Below are 25,453 nucleotides of genomic sequence, written 5' to 3'. Positions count from 1 at the left end.
TTGAAAACATCCACTTATTCTACATTATTTTGGTATGTTTATTGTCTACATTATTCTGTTTCTCTCCTTTATTATTATTAATAATAAAGAAAGGCTTGCTTCTTTTCATCTGGCAAGCTTAGTTCTAGCAATCATTTCTTTTTGCTTGGTTTGCGATATGGCATGCTGAATATTCCATTTTCCTGGTGGTACCTTCTGCCAACCCTGGCTATCTTTAAATATTTCCTACTAAGATGTTCTATTTCTTGGCTCCATTATCAACCAAAAGGGAGACTGCTACCAGGAAATCAGAAGGAGACTGAGACTGGGAAGGGCATCCATGAAGGAGCTAGAAAAGATTCTTAAGTGTAAGGATGTGTCACTGATGACCAAGATCAAGTTAATTCATGTCATTGTATTCCCTATTACTATGTATGAGTCTGAAAGTTGGACAATGGCCTTTCCGTATTCTCGTTTTCCTCGTCTCTAAATTTTTCATTATTTGGCGTGTTTTTTAGAAGTTCTACACAGGTTTTTCTCCCTTCTAGTGGTCTGTTTGTTATAGTAAAAGATTAAATCTAGCCTATTTTCCTGCTGATTTAAGCAGCAGCTTTTTGTTCTTGATCAAATCAAGTGTGATATCAAATTGACCACTAGAAGGAGCAAAACGCATGCAGAACTAAAAAAAATCAACTAAACAGGAACTTGGAGATAAGGAAAAAGACAATGCGGAAAAACTCAATGAAGAAAGCTGAGCAGAATAAAGTTGATTCACTTGAAATGTGGTGTTGGAGGAGAGTTTTATGGATACTATGGACCGTTAAAAAGACAGATAAGTAGGATCTATATCAAATAAAGCCTGAACCCTCCCTAGAAACTAAAATGACTAAACTAAGGCTATTGTACTTTGGTCACATTATGAAAAGACAATAAGGCTAGGAAAAGTTGAAGGCAGCAGGAAAAGAGGAAGACCTAACATGAGATGAATTGACTCTATACAGGAAGCCACGACCCTCAGTTTGCAAGACCTGTGCAAGGCTGTTAATGATAGGACATTTTGAAGGACATAGGGTCACCATGAGTTGGAAGTGACTTGACAGCACTTAACACACACACACTTTTATGTGAGCAACAGGTCAACTCTGTGCTTGTACTGTTAGATTCCAGGAACTCTTCCTGCTAAAAATTAGATTTATGCCTTGCAGTATGTGATATACACACAAAACATAGATCATGAAGAAAACACAAGATTGAAGCACAACATCATTGGTTTTTGTTTTGCTGGTTCCATTCAAAGCTCCTGCTCATAAAAGCAGTCCCATTCATTCAAATGATGGGAATGGAGTCATGCATGCAGAGCTTCTAAGGGAGTGTAAGTTGAGCCATTTTATGGGATTGGAAGTGAATTGGGGTTTAATTGTTACTTACATGCTTTTAATTTTATATTTTATGCTGCCTGGAGCCATGAGTAAATGCGAGCTATAAATGTTTTAGTAAATAAATAAAGCAATGTACACATGAATCAGTCTTATCCGCCAAAATAGTTCAGTATGTTCATGCCAATTCCTAAAATGGATGCTTAGGACTTCAAACTGTAACAGATTACAATATCTACAAAGATTAAGGATCCATATGCAGATATAATCACATTTTAACATGCACTTGCTCTGGCTTCTTTGTTGTAATTATTTATTTATTTGGGTTATTTATAGGTTGCCTGTCCAAAGACCTCCAGAGAATTGTGAAGTATTAAAACAGTTCTATTTCTCTGTCTCTTACAGATGGAGTTCCATTTTGGAGGCATGTCTCTCAGGATGGGTTCTGGTCACTTCCTTAGCTTCTATTTATACAATTCCACTATTCCTTTGGCAGAGACCAAGAGCACATACCAGGGTGTTGCCTTTTATGAATCTCAGGAGATGTGAGAGGCAAACAGAGTGGATTAACTTTGGTTACATATTCCAGACAAGTACAATGGCTCTATTTATTCAGACTAAGCTGCTGAATGCGGATTGATTGACTCTATGGGCAATAAATTTTCGCAGCCACAAAACCTCAGTGGCAACCAACCTGATCCTGAAGAGGGAGGGGGAAAAACCTACCTAAAAGACTAGGGTTGGAAAAATAAATTTGATCATTTTTCCACGCATGTAAGCTAGTCATTCAAATTCTTTTACAACTGATTGACATGAATTGCACAACTGAATTCAAAGGCTTACGTCTTGTCTTAAAGTTTCTGCTTTGCTATAAAGTGTTCCTATTCTAAGAGGACAAAAGGAAAAAAAGGGAAGGAAGAGTTATTTGCATTACAGTCAGCAATCACCTTTTAATATTGCACCTAAGACTGATTTAACCTGCCCAATGACCTCTATACTGAAGAACAGAGAATTGTAATGTGATGTTTCATGCACCATTCCACACTTCGGGGGAACCAAGAAGCAATAATCACTACGATTCAGTGCTCAGAACAATCTTAAGTACGGTTTTGACATCTCCATGACACAAAGCTTCAGACATTTCCCAAAAGACATGATGACAAAATTATTACTTTATGCATTATAAATCAAAGAGAACTGGGTCTTCTTAACTTGCAGATTTATGTTAACTACCCAGCGGTCTGCTAATTGTGTGCTCTTCAGATATTGATTGGGGATTAAAAAGGTAAGATTTCTTTAGTGACGGTGAAATTAAATACTCAAACAAGGAAAACTTCTTTCTGCACATTACATCTTCTGATCACTGCCTGTAAAATTAAAACTGTAATTTTAAATGGATAAATGATGCTAATTAAAGGAGGAAAATACATTTATATAATTAAAATTAAGAATCTGTCTAATATGTGTGGAAAATCTAATTACAGTAGGCTTCTTGATATATAGTTAGTATCAGCTCAAGTGGCCTTTCTGTTTCTGTGTCTTCTTCCCTAACCCTTAAGCCAGTTAACAAGGTAACTCCTAGAAATCCTTCTTTATACTACTATAAATTACCTACTACTACTGCTTCTTTTGCTTCTTGTTGTTAGTGATAAAAGATCCCATTGGTCCTGGTTGTTCACATATAACACAGTCCTCATTGTTCACACCATGACATCTGACATTTATTTTATGTTTATATCACACTTTTCTCCCCAAAAGGAAGCTTGTATCATACCAGGCAGCTTATATCATTCTCCCCTCCACCATTTTATGCTCCCAACAGTAACCCTATTTTGATCCAGTTTTGTTTTTGGTAATGCTTTATCCTTTAGATATGTGAAACCTTAAAAAAAATCAATTTGCCATGTGAAGCAAAAGCAGGTCTTCAGAGCCTGTATGAAAGGGACCCTAGTTTAATTCTGCTTACCAAAATGGAGAAGAAAATGTACTTTGAATATGTTCAGGGCCATATTTTGGGGTTTAGACATGATATTGTACAGATGACAGGGCTAAGCCCTGCTGAGCCCATAGCACAAATCAACTTTCTGGCCAGCCTCTTCTTACCTTTCCCAGAGCTGACAACAAATCTCTGGGCTCCTGAGCATAAACTATGGGCTTCAGACGTGGCACCATTGTTTCAGTGGAATTGTGCTGGTGTTTAAGTAAACATTAAGCTATATTTATCCATTAACTTAGAAGAAGACATAAGAAATATCTTGGGCCTGTGGGGGGAAAATCTACACCCACAAGTTAGGACTGTGCACAAAGAACTGCATGCTTTGCTGACTGGCATTCTCAGCTGCCTAACAAAGTGCTTCTTATCAATCTTTTAATTAAATGACTGCAAGTACATTGGTAGCCTTCTTACCTGCTCATTCTCATCTTCATCACTGCTCAACTTGAGGTCATCTTCTAATGTTCTGGAGAAAGAATAAAGGAAGATCTATATTTAACTTCAGTGAGATCATTCATAAATGTTATGACAGTCATAAAAATACCTATTATATAGAAATGGTCAAACATTCTTACATTCCCCAGTATAAGGTCAGGTAGAACATATAATAGTTCTTGGTAAGTAATTAACTGACAGCATGTTAAATTCTGACCATTCATACATAAATGCTCTGTAATATCAATGGAAATTGGAAATATTCTGCTTAACTATGCTATGTGACACCATAAATCTACCTCTAGAATAGTGACAGAACCCAAGTTGTGGTGGGAACTGCACCAGCTTTCTTCAAACATGACCGGTGGTGATGGAGACCTTGTGTGAACATTGTAATTTATGTATTTACAAACATATCCTAGCACTTTTCACAGTCTTGCAATATTTATTACATACTTCTGAGAAAAACAACAACAGCCAATTCTGAGGCAAAGATGACATTCATGCCGATCTACTAAATAAAATCATGTAAAATGTATTCTGGAATCCTCAGAATCTATCTCTGAGATGTGAAAGGATGAAATCTCTGGAATAAGGGATATTCACTCCTGTTCTCTTCCAGATTTGCTTGAAAGAAATGATAAACTGATTATGTTAATCAGTTGATAATTAGGGAAGTTGAAGAGGTTCTTCATTGTGTGAAAAGTGAGCATAAGGATGTTTTTTCTTAGCAAAATGCTCAATGTCAAGTATTGGTTTGGTAAGTATTTAATATGAATCACTTCTGATGACATCTCCAATGAATGACTTGTGGGGAAAATTTCACACAAGACATTCTGTACTCTTCTTCTATGAAAAGCAAACACTGACTTCATCTTTTCACAGAAAAGAAGCTCAAATCTCAAGCGAGTTCATGGTTCTAACATAATGTTGCTCACATGAATAACAATTTCCATAAGCAGTATTTTTGTGCAAGTCAATAAATACTTCATAACATTAGAATAACTATCATTCTAGGGCACTTTGGAAAAGGAAAAATCTTAAGAAGAAGAATGTGCCAGTGAGTTGCAACCAACCCTTGGTAACCCTTTCCATGGGGTTTTCTAGGCATGAGATGAGCAACAATGGTTTGCTGTTGCCTTCTTCCACATAGTAATGCCAGTCTTCATTGGTGGACTTCCATCCAAGTACTGTCCATGGCCAACCCCACTTAGCTCCCAAGCCCTGATGAGCTCAGGCCAAACTGGGCTAAATTCACATGGAAGCTTGGTGAATAATTTTAAATTTACTTTGTTCAGTGTGTGATAACTATAGATTACAAAAATGTGTAATTAATCTTGTGCTCCAATTGTTAAAGAGAGTATGAGTTCCTAGAATTGTAAATGGTCTTTCCCTATGTTGTATCATTACAACAATATAACAAAATTCAATGGTTGCTTTTTAAAAAAGCCCTCTATTGGTGGGGAAGAAATGGCTGTTCCAGTGACAGGACCAGGGAAAATGGCTGCTGAGTGGGTGGTACCAGGAAAATCTAAACCTTCCCACCCACACAGCAGCCATCCTGGCTTTGCTGCAATCTTTCCCAAAACATTGCAACACAGCAGGTTTGGGAAAGATTGGAGAAGCTGTGGATACCCCAGGAAATGCGCTAATGCACCACAATACTATGGGGAAGCAGGGGAAAAACCCTTCTTCCCAACAGCACTGAACCTGGGGCAACTAACCCATGCGGAAATGGTTTCACCGTATGTATGCTAGTATATATGTATGCCAACAGTAGTTCCTTAGCACTATGAAGCTGTATTACACCAAATCAGAACATGAGTCTGTGTAGATTAGTACTGACTTCTTTGAGTGGCAGTGGCTTTCCAGAGTCTTATGCAAAGGGTTTTCCACACACCTGCTTCCCAAGAACATGTGTCCTTTCAACAACACTTATTTATGAAGATGTCCATCTACCATAAATGCACATCTCCTCTTCTCACTTTGCATGTGATCACAGCAAATAGTAGACAGACATCCATGTCCACCTGCTGCCACAGAAGGGTGGATCAGTCCTTTATCAGAAAGCAGAGAACAGAGGAAAACAAATGGGGGACCCACAAGGACCTGTGGGTAGCTTCTCATTTCTCCTCTTCCACTATTTCCTCTTTTCCTTTTCAGAAAGCCCCCAGAATCTCTCCCCTTTCCTGCTTGCTTCTCTCCTCTCCACCCACTAGTCAACCTATGGTTATCTGACTTCTGCCTTCAGAATTCCCTCCTTCCCTTACTCTTGCAGCCTCTACCTGGGAAAACTATGGCCCAGTTACACAGTGGGGAACTCACAAAGACTTGTGGGGGGCACAGTTCCCCCTGTAACTTCTTCTCCATACTGTTTCTTCTTTTCCTCCTTGCAATCTCCATATCCTCACCTTTCCCTGCTTCATTCTCTCCTTCCCACCCACCCACCCACCTTCTTTCATCCGCCCTCCATCTTCAGCTATATTTATTGTTTATTTGTCTACTTCATGTATACCCCATCTTTTTCAGCAACAGGGACTCAAAGCAGTCTACATAATTCTCAACTTCTCCATTTTATCTTCACCACAAGCCTGTGAGATAGATTAGGCGGAGAGTGTGTGACTGGCCCAAAGTCACCCAGTGAGCGTCCTTGGTAGAGTGGGGATTTGAGTTTTTAAAAATCAAGACATTGGAATGAATCTTATGGAGTGCAAGTGGAAGACAGTCATGGACTGTCACAGGCTTTGACATATCAGCACATGAACGATAAGATTGTGTTGTACATATGCAGCAATTATTCATTGTAAAACCTAAAACTACACATACAAACTACACAAACTGAACTTCAAACAGAATACAGCAGAGGTTTCTAAGACAGAAAAGCCTGCATATTCATTGTTAGAGATTTGTGCTTTTACAATTGCAATGTCAGCACAGATGTAACCTTTTCCTTCTCACTCTATGACTCATTGCCAGTTGGGGAATGGAAAATAATTCTCAATACAAGTTTAAACCTCATGACATTTTAATCCTCATGGCTAGTTCTCATGAGTGAATATTTTCATACAACAACAAGCAGCTATCCAGATGGTAAGATAGGCTGACTGAGATGTAATAATGCGATGTAAGCAATAATTGTATTTTATGATTTAAACATGTATACAAGATGCTATTGATTCATGAATGGGTTTAATCAAAGCGTATTTTGCTGGAGATGAGAATGGTGTTAAAATTGAATATATAGAATGATCATAAAGCTCAAAACTGATTGTTTATAGTTAGGCAAAAATAGCCTGATAGACAGGATGCCCATATTTGGTAATGGGAAGGAAGCATGGGCAGTAGAAAGGAAATGTTTTTCCTTTCAAGATCAGTATCATTAACTGTGCTTGAAACAGTACAAATACAGGCACCGAAAGGCTAAATCTTCAGACCTCTCTCAGAGGGTCTCAAGAAGAAGGCTACTGGTATGTATGGCTTTAAATATATTATTCTAGATATTGTGAATTAGATACTTTGAACTAAATCAGACTTATTTGACTGTTCTAATTTGAAGTTGGATTTTAAAACTAAATCGTATGTAGAACTTGCTTGCTTTACTGCATACATTGTAAAATACATTGTCACTGCATACACTGTCTATGAATGTGAAGACTTTGTAACTTGCATATTCACACATATATATACATTTTTACTGTAAGTACATCAATAAAAAGACTTGCTTTTTAAAAGTAGGTAAAGTCGTTGAGTCCTGCTTAGTGGGTGACTGGCTGAATAAGATAACATATCACTTCTCAGGAAGTGGTCCTTTCTAAGAGCCTGTCACTTCAACAGCACGACCCGCTTCAGGACACAGATCATTCTTAAGAGTCCACGTGGCTGAGGGGACTGTAGTGAGAAAGTGGAACTTGGTAAAACTGTTCCTCTCTTGAATCTGCAGTGCTTCCATTGGCAGAAGAGGCTCCATTGATGCAAGAAGGTAGAGGTAATTTTGCTCAGCTCCCCTGCTTCAATGCAGCCTTAGACCATGTGGTTATTTGTGCATATAGCCCCCACAACTCCCAACATCAGCTTTTTGGAGGTCAGAGGATAGTTGAGGGAAAGGAGAGGCACCTTGCACTTCTGCTTTACCAAATGCAACCAATATCTCATTACTTGTGGTCGGCATCCCATTATTTTCTAAGCAAAAATGGCATTTCACTTTCATTTGGTTTCATACATTCAGCCTATCAAGCAGATCAGCTGCCTGCAAAGTCTATCTGTTAAGGTGAACGGAACCACCTACTCCAGCAACAAGCATCTCTTGATATTCATGTGCACTAAGATTAATCTTTGGGGAGTATGAACACACAATTGCATTCCTTTGTCAAAGATCTCTAAGCAGTAAAATGTAAATACATCTTGATAAATGGGTGGACACATGTTTCAGTCTGTGTTAATGAAGTGAAATTTACTGCTATTATTTATTTCTGGCAAAGAACCGATGGTCAGCCTTGCCCGATACATAGCTATATCCAAACAATGCACGACCTATCAGTTAACACAATATAAATTAAACAGCTATTTGGACTAGCTGTGACTACTTTATCACTGGAATAGTTTCACAGACAAAAAATTTAATACACACTTTTTATGTTTAAGGGGATTTAATTACATGTTCTGTAATCGTATTACCGTATATACTCGGGTATAAGCCGACCCGAGTATAAGCCGACCCCCCCAAACTTGAGGCCAGAAAAGGGAATTTCTTATTGACCCGCATATAAGCCGAGGGTCAATAAGAAATTCCCTTTTCTGGTAAAGCTGCGCTCTAAAATGGCGGCCGCCATTTTAGAGCGCAGGGAAGATCTTGCCCCTGCCCCAGGTCGCCCTCCCACCGGCCTCCCGGGACCTCCCAACCCACCCCAACCCACCCCGACCCCAGTGCCATTCAAGGGGGGGAGGGGGAAGAGCCCCTGAACCCCCTACTCACCATGAGAGGCGGCGGCAGGAAGCAGCGGCGCAGCCTTCCCGGCCCTGCAGGAGGCCGCTGCCGGCCCGAAGAACCCTCGCGGGCCCGGCGGGGATGGCGGCGCGGCCTTGCTGGACCTGCAGGAGGCCCCTGCTGGCCGGAGGAACCCTCGCGGGCCCGGCGGCGGCAGGGGGCGGCGACGAGGCCTGCCTGCTCCCAGGCAGGCCCCGCTGGCCGCTCCCAGGCCGCAGGAAGGTGAGCGGGGAGGCGGCGGGGGGGGCGGCGGGGGGGGCGGCGGTGAGGCCTGCCTGGGAGCAGGCAGGCCCCGCTGGCCGCTCCCAGGAGAGCGGGCCGGCGGCGGGGGGGGGCGGCGGGGGGGGGGGGCGGGGGCGGCGGTGAGGCCTGCCTGGGAGCAGGCAGGCCCCGCTGGCCGCTCCCAGGAGAGCGGGCCGGCGGCGGGGGGGGGGCGGGGGGGCGGGGGCGGCGGCGAGGCCTGCCTGGGAGCAGGCAGGCCCCGCTGGCCGCTCCCAGGAGAGCGGGCCGGCGGCGGGGGGGGCGGGGGGGGGCGGCGGCGGCCAGGCCTGCCTGCTTGCAGGCAGGCCCCGCTGGCCGCGGGAAGGCGAGCTGGTAGGCGGCGGGGGCGGCGGCGAGGCCTGCCTGGGAGCAGGCAGGCCCCGCTGGCCGCTCCCAGGAGAGCGGGCCGGCGGCGGGCGGGGGCGGCGGGGGGGCCTGCCTGCTCCCAGGCAGGCCCCGCTGGCCGCTCCCAGGCCGCGGGAACGCAAGTGGGCCGGCAGCGAAGGATGGCGGCAATGGTAGGTTTTCCTCCTCCCTCCTCCCTCCTCCCCCCTCCCCCCTCCCCTACCCTACCGTATTGACCCGAGTATAAGCCGAGTTGGCTTTTTTCAGCCCTTTTTTTGGGCTGAAAAACTCGGCTTATACTCGAGTATATACGGTATTTATTTTACAGAATCAAACAATAATAAAAAACAGAGAATGAGTGCTAATATAATTCTGAAATATCCCAATGGGACCCTCTCTGATGTTCTCAAAAATGCATGTTGTTTCATCAAAACAATACTTACATATAACGCTAAAATGGCACAGAAGAGTGACTCTGTATTGCTAAATATTAATACAGAATGCCACAAATGAATTACTACAAAAGCTAATTAAAATTAGTATTGTCACTGTTGCTTAACTAAATTAATGTTACTGTAAAAAAGATACATTAACATGAGATGTCATCGCAAAATAAAAAAAAATTAAATGACTGAAAAACTGGAATGCAGCCTTCAGTGACAAAATCAGCATTTCATTCAGAAATAAGCTACGCTCTTCCAATTGGGACTGAATCTTTCTGTTTTTCTTTCCTAAGCTATTTAAATGCTTTGTTAGATTTCTGTCATAGAAGGTATATGCTGAAAAATAACATGCAATAGGAACTTGGCAATACTTGGACACAGCAAAATGGCTCAACTACATGAAAGTTTTACCTGTCAGAAATTCTGAAGGCTCTCTGAGCAATAAGCAAAGAGTGCTGGCTGGAGCTACAGTTTCACACACAACAATAGAGCATTCCAGATGGGTAGCCATGTTAGTTCTTGGCAGTAGTATAAAAGAGGAGTCCATGGCACCTTTAAGACTAACAAAAAATTATTCCTGCATAACATTTTGTGACTGAGAGCTCACTTCATCATAGAAGGTACAGTCACTTCTGTCTCCATTATGTATGGATTATCTCCATTATCCTTATCTACCTTAAGCAGCTATTTTCACCTAAGAGTTGAGAGAAGAACTTGTAGTGGTGAAAAGTGCTGTCAGGTTGCAGCTGACTTATGGCTACCCCTCAAGTGGTTTTTAAGTCAAGAGATGTCCAGAGGTGATGTGTGCCATTGCCTGCTTCTGCATAGCAACCCTGGATTTCCTTGGTGGTCTCTTCCATCCAAATATTGAACATGGCTGATCCTGCTTAACTTCTGTGATCTGACAAGATTGGGCTAGCCTGGGCTGTCCAGGTCAGGATGGGATAAGAAACAGCAAGAAAAAATTGCTTATCGTAAGAGAGATAAGCAGATATAAACAATGGAGGGAAAATGGCAGCTATGGTTCCTGCTTCCCAGTGCCTTTGTCTGTGATTCCCCCCTTCCTCTGTCTGTCTGAGAGAACCTTCAGAATTCTCAGTAAGCAGAGATTGGTTACTACATGTGGATACTTTTGATATGATACTCATACCAAGAATACCCCTCTGGGTTGGAAGATTTGATCATTAAAAATAGAAAGCAGGGTCTGTAACTGGTATTTTGACCCACACGGTCAAAAAAGCAGGGTCAGCTAGACAGCAACAGATTGGGCCTCTCAAGTTTTGATGAGAAAGTGGTGCCAAGAGGAAGAAGTTAAGCACTGGGGAACTTTCTGAGACAAGCCAAAGCTGTACAAAAGACATGAGCTTCACTGGAACCAAAAGGGAACCAGGTTTCTGCCGCTTAATATCAAAAAAGTGGCAGAGCAACTTATCACAGAATCATTGAGTTGGAAGGGGCCATACAGGCCATCTAGTCCAACCCCCTGCTTAATGCAGGATCAGCCTAGAGCATCCCTGACAAGTGTTGTCCAGCCTTTGCTTAAAGACTGCCAGTGAGGGGGAGATCATCACCTCCCTAGGTAGCTGATTCCACTGTCAAACAACTCTTACTGTAAAATATTTTCTCCCTAATATCCAACCGGTACCTTTCCTCCTGCATTTAAACCCATTATTGCGAATCCTATCCTCTGCTGCCAACAGACAGGAACAGCTCCCAGCCCTCCTCTAAGTGACAACCCTTCAAATACGTAAAGAGAGCAATCATGTCCCCCCTCAACCTCCTCTTCTCCAGACTAATCTAATTCTGAGGAAAGCCAGCAGACGATGAGGAGCCTCCTGTTCAGAACGACTCATCCCATAGGAATGGTGTGGTAAACTCTTGGGAAAATATTGGTTGGAGCAAGGTAGAAGTTGAAGACGAGAGCAGGGCAGTAAAGGAGTGCCTGAGTGAGGAAACCCAAGGGCAGCAGGGATCCTTAGAGAGGGAAACAAGATACAGGAGCTTATATGCTAATGCTAGAAGCCTCTGAGCCAAGGTGAGGGAACTAAAGTGCTTGGTGTTAAATGACAGTTTAGACATAGGGCTTTTTTTTTTTTTGAAACCTCGTGAAATGGGGAGAATCATTGGGACACTGTTATCCCTCAATATAAACTCTATTGATGGGACAGGGAGAGATGTGTTGGAGGTGGTGTTGCTCGGTATATCAAAGTGGGCAGAGAGTCAAATGAAGTAGAAAACATTAAGGAAATAAACTCCCCCACAGAATCGATATGGATGGACATATTAGGCCCTAAGTGTTAACACTGGATCCAATGTTGCTCTAAGAAAAGCAAGTTGGGGAAGTGGCTAGGAGCGCTTTCTATTAGTTATGTCAAGTGCACCGACTGATCCCCTATCTTGACCAAGCTGACCTTGATCATGCAAAGCAGAATTATTTTGATGCACCTGTAGAGGAAGTAATAAATGTATCTGGCAACTGGTAATGACAATGTTTTAATTTGCTGTATTGTAATTGATTTCTTTATCTATTTTTTATAACAGTGTATGTTTGCATTTTGTGAGCCGCCTTGGCATGGTGGAAAGGCAGGACACTAGGCAAAAGAGTAGGCTTTACCATGGTTATTAATGGAAAAGCTGCCATTATTTGTACTAAGGGGACTAAAATACTTGGAGAAAACCAAACATGAATAGGGTCTGGGCTCTGAGTAGTCCATAAATATGTTCCATGACTGAGGCTGCAGTCCTACAGACACTTTCTTGGGAGTAAGTCCTAACATGGGCCTTACTTCTGAGCAGAATTGTTTCCTAAGTCTACAATATATTGGTTTAATGTTTTATTTTTTGATATATTTTTTCATCTACCATGACCAAGCAAATCTGGTATAGGTGCCAATCATAAACTAGAACATAGCAGCCCAGCCTGATCAGCTCACAGCACCACCACCTGGCCAGCACGAGATGACAGTCATAGATAATATGCATGGTTCCAAACTAGCAATGGGAAGTACATCAGTCCTACTGTACAAACAATTCTTATTAACTTTCGCCATAAATTATATCTCACTAATGGATCATACTTTTATTCATCACTGGTTTTGAAGCAAATTGTTGAAAACTGGCAAACTAAGTCAGAGCACAGTACATTAGCAAAACAGAACCCAAACTGTCTCCAAACAGTAACTACTAGAATGGACAAAGAAATAATATGTTCCCATAACATTCAGATCTTGGGATAGCAGGCAAGGGTGGGGGACAGTGAAGAAACACTTTTGAAACATGACATATTTACCGCTGGTAGCTTGAAAGAGATCTACAGAGTAATCCCACTTCAAGATCAAAGAAGCAACATAAAAATGAGAGCTTGTATAAAAATGAAAGAACGATGGTCACTTACCAGAAGATTATTTCTCTGCACCAGCCTAAATACTCCCATAAATCAAGGAGCCTGCCAGACTTTCAAGACTAATCACTTACCACCATCACAGGAGGAAACAGGTTTAAGCAATAAAGTGTTTAAGAGAGCTACTCAGTTTACCAAGCCACATTCTGCCTCCTTTGGTTCCACTTATTCCATTCCTGCTGCTAGTTGATTAATAGCTATTTTGGTAAGTTTATATTCCTTCAATTTCTGGTAACAGTTCACTGCTGTCTTTTCAAAATATTACTTAATTTTTAAACATGAGAGGCAATGGGAGAACATAAACCGTACCACTGTTTTGTGGAATGTGTTGTGCTAAAGCATAAATTTCTGCAGTGTTTATGCTCCCCAAGTTGCCAACCAGCTTGCTGAAAGTGCAATATCTCATTGCCTGTTGTGGCTATTTTAAAGCCTTCTTTTTTATTTTACTTTGCAACAATCTGTTTACTTAACTATTATCAGAGCTTAACATTTTCACCTTGAATACAGCTCCCCCAGAAGAGGGGAGAAGCAGGGTCACCAGCCATTGTCTTACCTGTATGTTATTTATTTGAATGGGAAGCTGCTTTGGGGGGCAACATGGCTGAAAAGCAGGGACTATAAATTCTTTTTTCAGCACAAATCAGAAGACTTACTAGCCTTATTATAATTAATCTATATAGTCTCCAAAAAGGGCCTGAGGAAGTCCTGAACAGGTGCCTGGAGGAAGGGGAGGATGAGCACCAATAAACAGAAGCTCAATGCAGGTAAGACTGAGGTGCTGTCTGTCAATGGCAAAGCTGCTTGAAGTGCTAACCTGTTCTGTGGATGGTTGCACTTCTCCTAAAGGAGCAGGTTTTTAGCTTGGGGTGCTTCTGGATTGCTGAATATTGGCCTACAGTTGCAGGCCCAAATCTCCTCCATAGCATGTAGTGTCTTTTACCAGCTTCTGCTAATATGACAGGTATGATTTTTCTGCAAAAAGTGTGATCTGGTCATGCTGTTCCATGCTCTGATTATATCCAGGTTAGACTACTATAATGCACTCTACATGTGGATGCCTTTGAAAACAGTCCAGAAATTCCAGCTAGTCTAAAATACAGCACCCAGGCTACCATTAGGGTCAAGATACAAGATCACCCTGGTACTGAAAGATCTGAACTGGCTGGAGATCTTGAAGGACATTGTGCTTCCCACTTTTGATGGGGTTTAGCTGACCCTTGCTGTCTCAATTAAGAGCCTAGGATTATACTGGATCAAGAAATGCTGTTTGAGAAACAATGCAGTTGCAAAATTACTTCCTTCCAACTCAGCCTAGCCCAAAAGATGGCTCCTACCCTGACATGGCCCCCTGGATCCATGCCACGGTAATATCGACACTAAACTAATGCAGTCTACATAGGTCACTCATCAAAGTCAACTCAGAGACTCCAGTTTGTACAGAATGCCACAGCTCAGTTATTATCAGAAACTAGGCAGAGCACACATATTACTCCTGCTCTGCAGTCAGGCTGTCCATCAGTTACCAGATTCAGTTGAAGGTATTGGTTATCACGTACAAAGCCCCTCATGGCCTTGGTCCCCCATATTTGTAGGACTGTCTCTCTCCATAAACTCTGCCACGACAGCTTTGCTCATCAGAGCAGGGTCTCCTGCAGGTGTCAGAAGGGCTTTTTAGACAGGTAATTAATACTCTGACCTGACCTGGATGGTCCAGGCTAGCCTGATCTCATCAGATTTCAGAAGCCAAGCAGGGTCGGCCCAGGTTAGTACTTGGATGGGAGTCCACCTAGGCATATCAGTGTCATTATTCAGAGGAAGGCAACTGCAAAAAACCTCTGAAAGTCTGTTGCCTTGAAAACCCTAGTGGGACTTGACAGCACTTTACAAACACTTAGTGCTGAATACTGTAATGAAATGTTTTGGAAAGATACTTTGGTAAAGGAATAGGGACTGTGAACTTGTATAACTTTTACTGTCTGTTACTATAAGTATGATCCTACCATGTAATTACTGCGGTTTAACATGTCATGTTAATACTTAAGCTTTGTTTTAGATCCATATGAAGATTTTTACTTGTTTTCAGATTTCTGCAATCCAAACCTTATTGCTTTGTTTATTAGATGGCCTATCCTATTGATTGTATTTGACTTAAAGTGCATTACAGTAATCTAATTTGGATATAATTTTATTTATGTTCTTTATAGTCTACACAGTGTATGAAGGGCTGCCTTTTAAAATGGTCTGGAATCTTCAGCTCATTCAAAATGTGGCAGCCAGGCTACTGCCAGAGGTGGGATACAGGCTTTGCATCACCCCAGTGCTGAAAGATGACGATGACAATGATAATCATTATCATTTAGTAAATTTTAGTTTGTAAGCTGCCTCAGGCAAGTTCACCAAGAGATGCAGAATAACATTTTTCTAAATAAAAGGTGTTCATGGAGCAAGGTAAGACACATAGCCACATCTTTCTCCAAATGTCCTACAGCAAAGAAAAGTGGGGAAGGGAGTAAGAAGGATTTTTTTGGGGGGGGGGGAGAGAGCATTGAAAGAAGGTGTGGTTGCTCCGGCAGGGGTGGGGCTCCCCAAACCTGGCCCCAAAGTCCCCAAAGGTTACTGGGTGTCTGAGAGAAAACAACAACAACAACATTTTATTTATATTCCGCCCTCCCCCTGCTGAAGCAGGGCTCAGGGGGGTTCACAACACAATTATAAAAATACATCAATGTTATAAGAACAATAACAATAAATACAAATTGGATAAAATGTAACATAACAACAAGTCTAACATGATACTGCCTAATCTGCAACAAACTCCCCACTGCTAAACAGCATCTACATGATATTATAAACAGTATGTTGAGAGGTAAACAAACATACACAACCTGATTAAAAATGGAGAAAGGGCTGGCTGGGAAAGGAGCTGGAAGGAGAGGCGCGAGCATGGGGAAGTTCAGGGTCCCGGCCAGCCGATGGTATTGCCATAGATGTAAAACCATCACTGTCCTCAACGATAGACCTGGCAGAAAATCTCCGACTTGCAGGCCCTTTGGAACTGGGAGAGGTCCATTAAGGCCTGGGTCTCCTTGGACAGAGAGTTCCACCTGGTCGAGGACAGCTGGATGGTCTTTGGGCCAGGGATCACTAGGAGATTGTCCGAGGCAGAGCACAAGTCTTTTGGGGGAGGGGTATAATGGAAGAGGCAGTCCTGCAAGTGCAAGGGTCCCAGACTGTTTAGGGCCATGTTGGCGAACCTATGGCACGCATGACGTATAATTGTTTACTTATGTACAATAATGTCCGGTGGCTGAGCAGAGGACGAGTCCTGGAGAGATGCATGCCAAATGCGAACTTTTACCTTTCAATAAAAAGTTGTTTGTATCATTGAAAGCTCTGTTATTGTGTTTTTCTTTTAACGCAAAATATGTGAATGTATGAGTTGTTTTTTCTAAACTAAAACCTCAGTATTCAGGTTAAATTGCCATATTGGCACTTGGTGATAAATTAGTGGGTTTTGGGTTGCAGTTTGGGCACTCGGTCTCTAAAAGGTTCGCCATCACTGGTTTAGGAATTTGAAGGTAAGCACCAATAGCTTGAACCTGATCTGGAATTCAATACGAAACCAATGCAAAGATGGAAGAAAGCCAACTTGGTCACATTGGTGAGCTGGGTCTCCAAGAAGAGGAAGGCATCCAGCACCACCCCAGAGCCTTGATGGAAGAAGATGGTGTTAACTGTACCCCATCAGGTGTCGGGAGTGAGTTCACCTGATCTGATCCACCCCAGCTCAGCCACAGGACCTCTGTCCTCGATGCATTTAATTTCGTACTCTGCTTTAACCATCCCACCACGGCCCCCAGGCATTTGCCCAAAACATCTGGGATGGTGTCCAACAGCCCAACAAAAGAAAGAGCTGGGTATCATCTGTGTCCAGGTGACATCTCAGCCCAAAGTATTGAACCAGCTGGGCAAGGGGGCACATATAGATGTTAAACAGCATTGGGGAGAGGATATCCCCCTGAGGCATTCCACATACCAGGGGGTGCCAAGTAGAGGTCCTCTCCCCTAGTGCCACCCTCTATCCTCAATCTTGGAAAAATAAGGTCAACCATTGTAAGACTGTTTCACGGAGTCCAGTGTTGGCAAGGAAGTGGGTCAAAAGATCATGATTGATGGTGTCAAACACTTCCGATAAATCCAGCAGGAACAGCAGCGCTGACCCTTCTTGATCCAGCTGTTGTCAGAGGTCATCTGTGAACACAGTCTTGTCAACACAGTCTCTGTCCCATGGCTGGGCTGGAAGCTAGACTGGAATGGGTCAAGGGCCAATGTGTCTTCCAAATCTGCACTGGCTGCCCATTTATTTCAAGGGGACAATTTAAAGTGCTAGTTCTTACTTTCAAAGCCCTAAACAGCTTGGGGCCAGGGTACTTGAGGGAATATGGCCTCCACTCATATTGTCCAGCCTGCAGCTAAGATCTTCCTCATTAGCCTGACTCCAAGTGCCTCGCCTTTGGAGGTGAGTGAGATTGGTGACTAGAGACAGGACTATTTCAGTGGTAGCACCTCGCCTGTGCAATGTTCCTCGCCTTGAAGCCCACCTGGTGCCTATACTACTTCGTTTTAGACACCAAGCCAATACATTCCTGTTTACTCAGGCTTTTAATTAAGGTGCTAATCTTTTAAACCAAATCTTATAGTCTGTTTTTAGCCTGAGAAGTATTTTAAACTGCTTCATGTTTTATCTCATTTTATGCTTTGCTGTGTTTTGAATGGTTGTTTAATAACCTTTGTGATGTTTGATGTTATTACGTTTTGAAAGCTGCCCCAGGCAGGTTTCCTAGACAGGCAGCATAAAAATTTGCCAAAAACTAAATTATTAATAAATATTATTTTGTAAGCTGCCTCAGGCAAGTTTGCCTGGAGATGTAGAATAACATTTGTCTAAATAAATGGTGTTCATAGAGCAAGAGACATAGCCACATCTTTCTCCAAATATCTTACAGCAAAGAAAAGGGAAAGGGAAGGGAGTAAGAAAGATGGGGTGGGTGTGGGTGGGAGAGAGCACTGAAAGAGGATGCGGTTGCTCTGGCGGAGGTGGGGCTCACCAAGCCTGGCATCACTCTCCAAAGGTGGCACAGAGAACTTTGCCATGGGGAGGGAGTGATGGGGGGGAGCCACTAACTTTTGGCACAGCCATGCCTGTACATTGTTCTTGTTCACTAGAACAACGGCTCAGGAAAAGATGCATCCAAAGATAAGACTCAAAGATAGAATAGCTGTGGAGATGCTGAAGAGTACTAACAAGGCATTTGTATCGAATGAAACAGTTTTAAGGAAATCAGATAAAGAATTTTTTAAAAAGCTTGATATTATCAAAATTTATTATAATGATTTTAGCAGTTGTTCCTTGAAGCAATCAGCCAAGGGATGTCTAGAAAAAGAGGGGGGGAGAGAGGGGGGGAAGAATTCTGAAGAAGTCAAGGCAGGAGATAAATCGAACATACATCAGCACTTAGCTATGGAAATGAAAAGAAAATGCAGAAGTGGCAGTATGGTTGAAGAAGAAATGGCTAAGATCCAGTGTAAACTGGTTTTGTGGTAAAATCAAGGACTTAGTGGAGACTCTGTACCTAGGTAGCAAGTGGAATTGTTGCCATACATCAGAATATATCAAGGATATTAGCTATATACTAAGAAAATATGTCTCAATCAAAAATGGAAGGTTACTCAGAGTAGTGAATATTTAAAGACTGGCATTCTTTTAAATTGCACATTCTCACCCTTCTCAGACTCCACCCCCAAAATCTCCAGGTATTTCCCAACCTGGAGCTGGCAACCCTAAATATAATCTATTCCTTTTTTAACAGAAGAGCAATCTTCAAAACCATGGAATTTCACACTCGCAGCTTGCAGTCAAACTGAAATTTATTAAAAATGTCCCAGTTGTGATGAAAATGTTTTCCTTGTCAAAATAATCTCACAACATTACTTTATAAACTTCTTTTCTGATTGCTAAAGGACTTCAATATTGTCAAAACGTTGCTGCGTGAAATGTAATAAATGAAAGTGTGAAATGAGAAGAGAGTACAAGGAAAATAATTGAATGCAGAGATGGAGATTACCCTTATTTGATGGCAAGAGAGAAAGCAGTACCATTACAACATCCCAAACTTTGAATTCTTATGCAGACCTCATAAAAAATTTCCAGGAACTGGCCCACAACAATAGGTTGACGTCTCTCACTTTTAACTTGTTTTCCAGTGAAACTGGATTAACAGATCTTTGGTCTAGACATTATAAGTCTGTTTTTACATTGTCTTTATGTTTATCTTTAGTTCAGTGGGCCTACTGAATTCCTCAGGAATCTGCTTTCCACCTAGGGTTACCAGCTCCAGGTTGGGAAATGCCTGGAGATTTTCTGGGTGGAGCCTGAGGAGGGTGGTGTTTGGGGAGGGGAGGGACTTCAATGAGATAGAACGCTATACTGTCCACTTTCCTAAGTGGCCATTTTCTCCAGGTGTACTGATCTCTGTCGCCTGGAGATCAGTTATAATGGTACAAGATCTCCAGCCACCAACTGGAGACTGGCAACCCTATTTTGACCACAAAAATCTTCTTCCAAATTTCAAGATAATTTGGCATGATACAATTTTCCCAATGATGTTGGATGCTATATCTGCTTAGGATGCAGTGTCAAGTGATATCCTACTTGGTACCTGAGTAACTGATGTGAGTACCAAAGAGTGACTACAGATTATCTAGTATTCAGCTTTATATGATTATGCTTCACCTTGCTGCTGCAAAGAAATTTCTCCATCCATGATAGTGTTTTTGTGCTTCATAGAGCCAGTGCTGTGTAGTCTGCCAATTGCCTTTAAATTTCTGCATGTTTCCCCCTTATGTTTAGTGATATTTATGCAAGAAATTCACTTTTTAAAAATTACTGGTTCATTTGTGTGTTAAATGGTATGTTTACAAATGTCAATTCAAATACATGTTTAAGCTCTTACCTTTTGAAAGCAATGTGGTACATATATAGAAACCTGCACATATATTCTTCTCTGAATTGAGCATTTGAGGTACTTGACTCTGCATAGCTCTAATTACCCCAAAACGCTGCTCCCTGCAGGGCACTTTACACACACGAGGTAGATGAGTATTATTATCATCAATATACAGAGGATTGGCTTGGCCTGATGGCGCATAGGGCCAGTGTAGTGGTTAAGAGCGGTGGTTGGGAAAGGTGGACTCTAATCTGGAGAACTGGGTTGGTTTCCCCACTCCTACACATGAAACCAGCTGGGTGACCTTGGGCTAGTCACAGCTGTCTTAAAGCTCTCTCAGCCTCACCTATATCATAGGGTCTCTCAGCCCCACCTACATCACAGGGTGTCTGTTGCAGGGAGGGGAAGGGGACTGTAAACCGGTTTAATTCTTCCTTAAGTGGTAGAGAAAGTCAGCATATAAAAACCAACTCTTTTTCTCCTCCTCCTTCTATATAGGAATATGAAGTAAGTTCATGCCAAGGTAATATTTGAACCAAGAACTTCCCTGCTTACACTATATCAGCTTTCACTTTATGAAGTGTAGGCTTTACTTGACTAGTGACCAAGCTAGAAATGTAATGTATGAAGTAGGGTGAGCCAGAAGGGAAATTTATAATGGTTTTCTTTGGTGTTGAAAGAGGCCTCCCCTTTCACAATTTTTCTGGGGTTGTGAAAAACTGTTGAAGTGATCCCTGAATGGACAGCACTGCCTCATTACCAGTTTAAGAAGCATAGCTTTCACTGTAAATGAGTTGCATTTGCCCTTACCAATATCAGATTAAAGCCAAACAGATTACATACACACTGTCATGACACTAGTACTTATCCTAATGGTGTAATGTCACTTGAGCGACATAGTGACAATGGTGACAAACAGTTGCAAGCTCACACAACAATAGGCAGGATTAAGACTGAGATGAAGATTGTAGGGGTTCATCTCCATAAAGCCACGATTTTCTAGGTGGCAAGTGAACTGGGAGAACATTTGGCTGAGCCCTCCATTTAAGTGGCCTGAAGTGCATTTTCAATCATTTTTCCTTGTGTTAGTTTCTGATAGAACTACTTGTCATATGCTTTCTTACTTTTTATTAGATTTTTATCCTGGCCTTTCCCTACCAGGTTAGGGCTCAGGGCGGCTCACATCCAACAATAAACATCCACAATATTCAACTTACAATATAATAAATTAAAATCTAAAATATACTCTTAACAATTTAAAACTAGCCAACCTTTCTTGGAAAAGGTTATAAAATAAGGACATACATGTAGAGGTTTCTTTGACATTGGAGTTACTGAGACAATTCCTAGGTACACAGGAACTCACCTGTGCTACAAGAACCACACAGAAACTGAGATGCCAATTCCCCACCCTCCAAGTTTGGTCAAGGTCAGAGATGGTATCTGTTTTCCACAGATCACTTCTGAACGTGACCCATGTAGACCAGCCATGACTATATCCCTTTTTTCTGGTTTTGTTTAGCCACTTTAATGCTCACAGCAACAACAACCACCTACAACTGAGCATGTGGCCATTCTAGAAATGTTTAAAAATGTGGCAACTTGCCCACACAACATATGTGGTAGTTAACATGTCTCAGACAATGAATACTCTAATGACATACTTGACCCAACAGTAGTACAATATCTGTAAATAACTGTACCTTATGATAATCCTTCTTCACACTTCTTATGCTGAGCATCTACCTAGCAAGGTGATAACTACAATCGTGCTGTGTGAAATTGCTCTAGCTGAAGAGGCAGTTTCTTACATACTATGCCCAAGAAATGAAGGTCCTTTATCAACAGACTAATCAAGAATTAATGAGGCATTAAAACATTTTAAAGAAAGCAATGGTGCAATTAAAATATTTGCTTGTCATATTAAAGTAATTCATTTAACAGCTGTTATTCTTTTCCTGAGAGCTGTACTATAAGCAGTCTTTGTACTTCTACACCCAAGCTCCACTCAGGCCAATGGATTTACAGCCTAAGTTTTATCCATTGTGATTTTTTAAAATGCACAGTTAATTTATTAAATATAACGTGCCCAAGACTGGATCTGAGCATCCTATGTGTAAAACCTGAAATTCTATTCCATGAACCACACATGACCAAAAGGTACTTCTGTCCATATTTTCATGTTATATAGGTCTTGCATATGTTGTACAGTCAACAAAATCAAATGATTCTAGACCCTTATTGATTTCATAATCCATAGTTGGAGCTTATGCAATTTAATTTATGATGTAATGAATTTTGTTGAGAGGCATTACTGATAAATTCCATCAGTCATTCAACAAGAGACTTCTGGTCCTGGAATACTGTGTTTCCCAATCGTTATCCTAGCTTAAACTGAATATAAATAAAAGCATATCAATGCTAAAGAAAAATTCCTGACTAAACACTTCCTAAAAATGAAAACATCTGGAGAAGTGATTTGTAATTTTACCATTTTATCAGAGAATACCATTAAACATCCTATGTCTACACAAGGTTTTGCTTTTCTCCAACACTCATGCATAGTTTGCTTGTTTTCTAAAACATATTTTTAAAACACTGCTCTCTAGTTATCAACTTAATCTGAATCTATGGCCTGATTAATCTATTAAATTTGAGGGACTTGTAGGGCCATTCTAAAGAGAAATTCTAGATCCACTGAAGTCAACAGAAGGGTTTAACACCCTGCTAATGTTTCATCTTCCAGATTCTATGGAAAACGTATTACTTTCAGACTGTAGATACAATCTAGCAATTTTAATAGAAAGGTCAAGCATATGCTTTAGAAATCACACACCAAAGTGCATGCATGCATAACAGACTAAAAATTTAATCTTAAAATCAAAGCTCAAATACATTAAAAAATCTAGGCTGTTAAAAAAATAGCAGAATGATTGTTTGGAAAGATTCTTCTTACCCTGAAGAAGGGAGACTCCAGTTGTGGCTTATCAAATCAAAGGCTAATATATTTGCTTGCAACAGCATCCTAACAGATTCAAAACAGTTATCTTTCCCCACATTTAAAAATAAATAGCTCCAATCAAATCCAAGACTAGAGATTGAGGCACTTTCTTCTTGTAGTTTGTTTGCCTTGTCAGATATGGAAATTAGTCTGTTGAAATATGTTGAGCAAAAAGCGTTTGAAAATGATTAACTGATCATAACTGAACAATATGATGCAGCAGTAAAAATTCTATTTCATTTTTTCCTGCTTTATAGCAATTAAAAAAGAATAAGATAAAAAATGACTAGCTTATAAAATATACAACTGTGCGATAAACAGGTTTATTTTGATCCCCACAATTTAGCACCCAGAATATAATTGAAAACTTTAGTCCATCTCTGGAGAAAAAGAAATTGCAACTCAAAATGTTAGTTTTTAAAAACAAAAAAGTATTTAAAAGATCAAATTCTGAAACCTTTCATGCCTGGGCAAACTTCAATGTTAATAGGATCCCTGCATTAAATGCACACACAACCCCCCCCCCCCCAAACACTGCCTCACATTCAACTTAAAGAGTCTGTGGAACAGACTTTTTCCATATTATGAGCTCACTCCTTAGATTTTTTTTTTGCCTCTAAAGTGCTAGTTATTTGAATTGGGCCTATGCCAAAATCCATTCTCTTATTGTTTGGCCTAATATTCCACACATTTCCACCTTTTTGTAAACTATGAAATAACTATTGACTCAGATTACAGATTTTTTTTCCTGACTACAGATGAACAAGAAAAAGAAAGTGACAGCTTCACTTTTGAAACATTATTCTAAAAACAAAAACAAAAAAAACTTTACATTTATTTGGAAACACAGAACAAACCAACCATTTCATTTCAGTCAGTTTTAACCAAAGATTGCTTTCTAGATCTCTGCTGTGTTAGCAGTTACTGCACTTATATGATGATTGCAGTATGTCTGCCCACAAGGAGATTCCCGGGTTGTTATCTCAAGTGATGGGCATTCTAGAATCTTAAAGCCAAAATCTATTTCAGGACTCCATGTTTCTTATAAAAACAGGCAACAGAGGCTAGAGAACAAGCAGAATTTTGCAAAACCAACTTTCTGCCATAAAATAAAACAATGAGAACCAGGCTCCTTCCTTATTTTATATGCAGCCTAGTGATTGTCAATACCCTCCTAGATAGAATCATAGAGTTGGAAGGGACCACCAGGGTCATGTAGTCCAACCCCCTGCACAATGCAGGAAATTCACAACTACCTCCCCTTCTGTCTCTCACAGCTACAATAAACCTACCATTAAAATTATGGACTGGTCATTTCTTCGCCAGAGGGCAAATGGGCAAATTTAGCAGGGGATCAAATACATTTTCCCCTCACTGTACATCAAGCAATTATTAGATGTTACTAATGAGGCAATCCCAAGGGCAGCCTGTGAACTGCTTAGGATAGCAACTAAGCCTCACAGTTGCATAACTCAGAACACAATCCTAATGGGAGGGGGCCAAACAAGCAGAGTGAACAGACTGACCTTTACACCGGCATATTTCAGATATATGCTGGCTTAAGGGCCAGTTACGCCAGCGCAGGATCCAAGTGCCAGCTGGCGCAGCTTTGTAAAGACTGCCGTCTGGCGCAACTTAGGCATGGGTGCTGTACTGGTATAGTTGTGGGCGTTTCATTACTTTGCCTGTGTTAGTTGCTAGTGTTAGTTGACTCCCTGAGCCCTTTCAGGGAATGCCCCCTTTGAAAGGTGCAAAATTACACCTCATGACCCGATTGGTTCTGGTTGCCTATCCATCTAAGCCCTGCCACCTACCCACAACACCGCCATGAACCGCCACAGCGCAGTTGATGGGGATGCTGATGCGGTTGTGCCCAAAGCCAGCCTAAAAAATCCTCTATTTCCCTGCTAGTTACCACGTAATAAAAGCATTTAGGCAGCAGACTAGTGGCACCATAATTATACTGCAGGTAGCCCTCAGGATTGCTCTGCCTGAGATATACTAACTGACACTGCAAGAGTATAAACCTGACATTGCAGGGACTATGTGAGAGTAGGGCCCAGAAATAGGCAGTATGGGGCATATAGGAAAAGGAAAATGGCTTAGTAAGTATCTTATGCTCCCTTAGCCCACCATCTCTCCCCACCACAGGTGTAATTTTCTTTTCTGCTGTCAAGTCGCACTTATGGGCTAAGAAAAATCTGTAGGGATTTCAAGGCAAGAGACTTT

General features: G+C 41.4%; 1 protein-coding gene across 1 annotated transcript in view; it reads right to left on the bottom strand.

The window, feature by feature from the left end:
- The window catches only part of AFF3 (ALF transcription elongation factor 3), a 276,318-nt gene that overhangs the window by 74,124 nt on the left and 176,741 nt on the right, over positions 1 to 25,453 (bottom strand). Inside the window, exon 8 of the mRNA XM_056862161.1 lies at positions 3,763 to 3,814. Within this exon, the coding sequence (XP_056718139.1) occupies positions 3,763 to 3,814 (52 nt within the window). The remainder of the gene's footprint in view (positions 1 to 3,762; positions 3,815 to 25,453) is intronic.

This window comes from Euleptes europaea, chromosome 16 (genome assembly GCF_029931775.1).
Source record: "Euleptes europaea isolate rEulEur1 chromosome 16, rEulEur1.hap1, whole genome shotgun sequence".
Taxonomy (NCBI): Eukaryota; Metazoa; Chordata; class Lepidosauria; order Squamata; family Sphaerodactylidae; genus Euleptes; species Euleptes europaea.
This window is presented reverse-complemented; position numbering and strand designations above follow the sequence as displayed.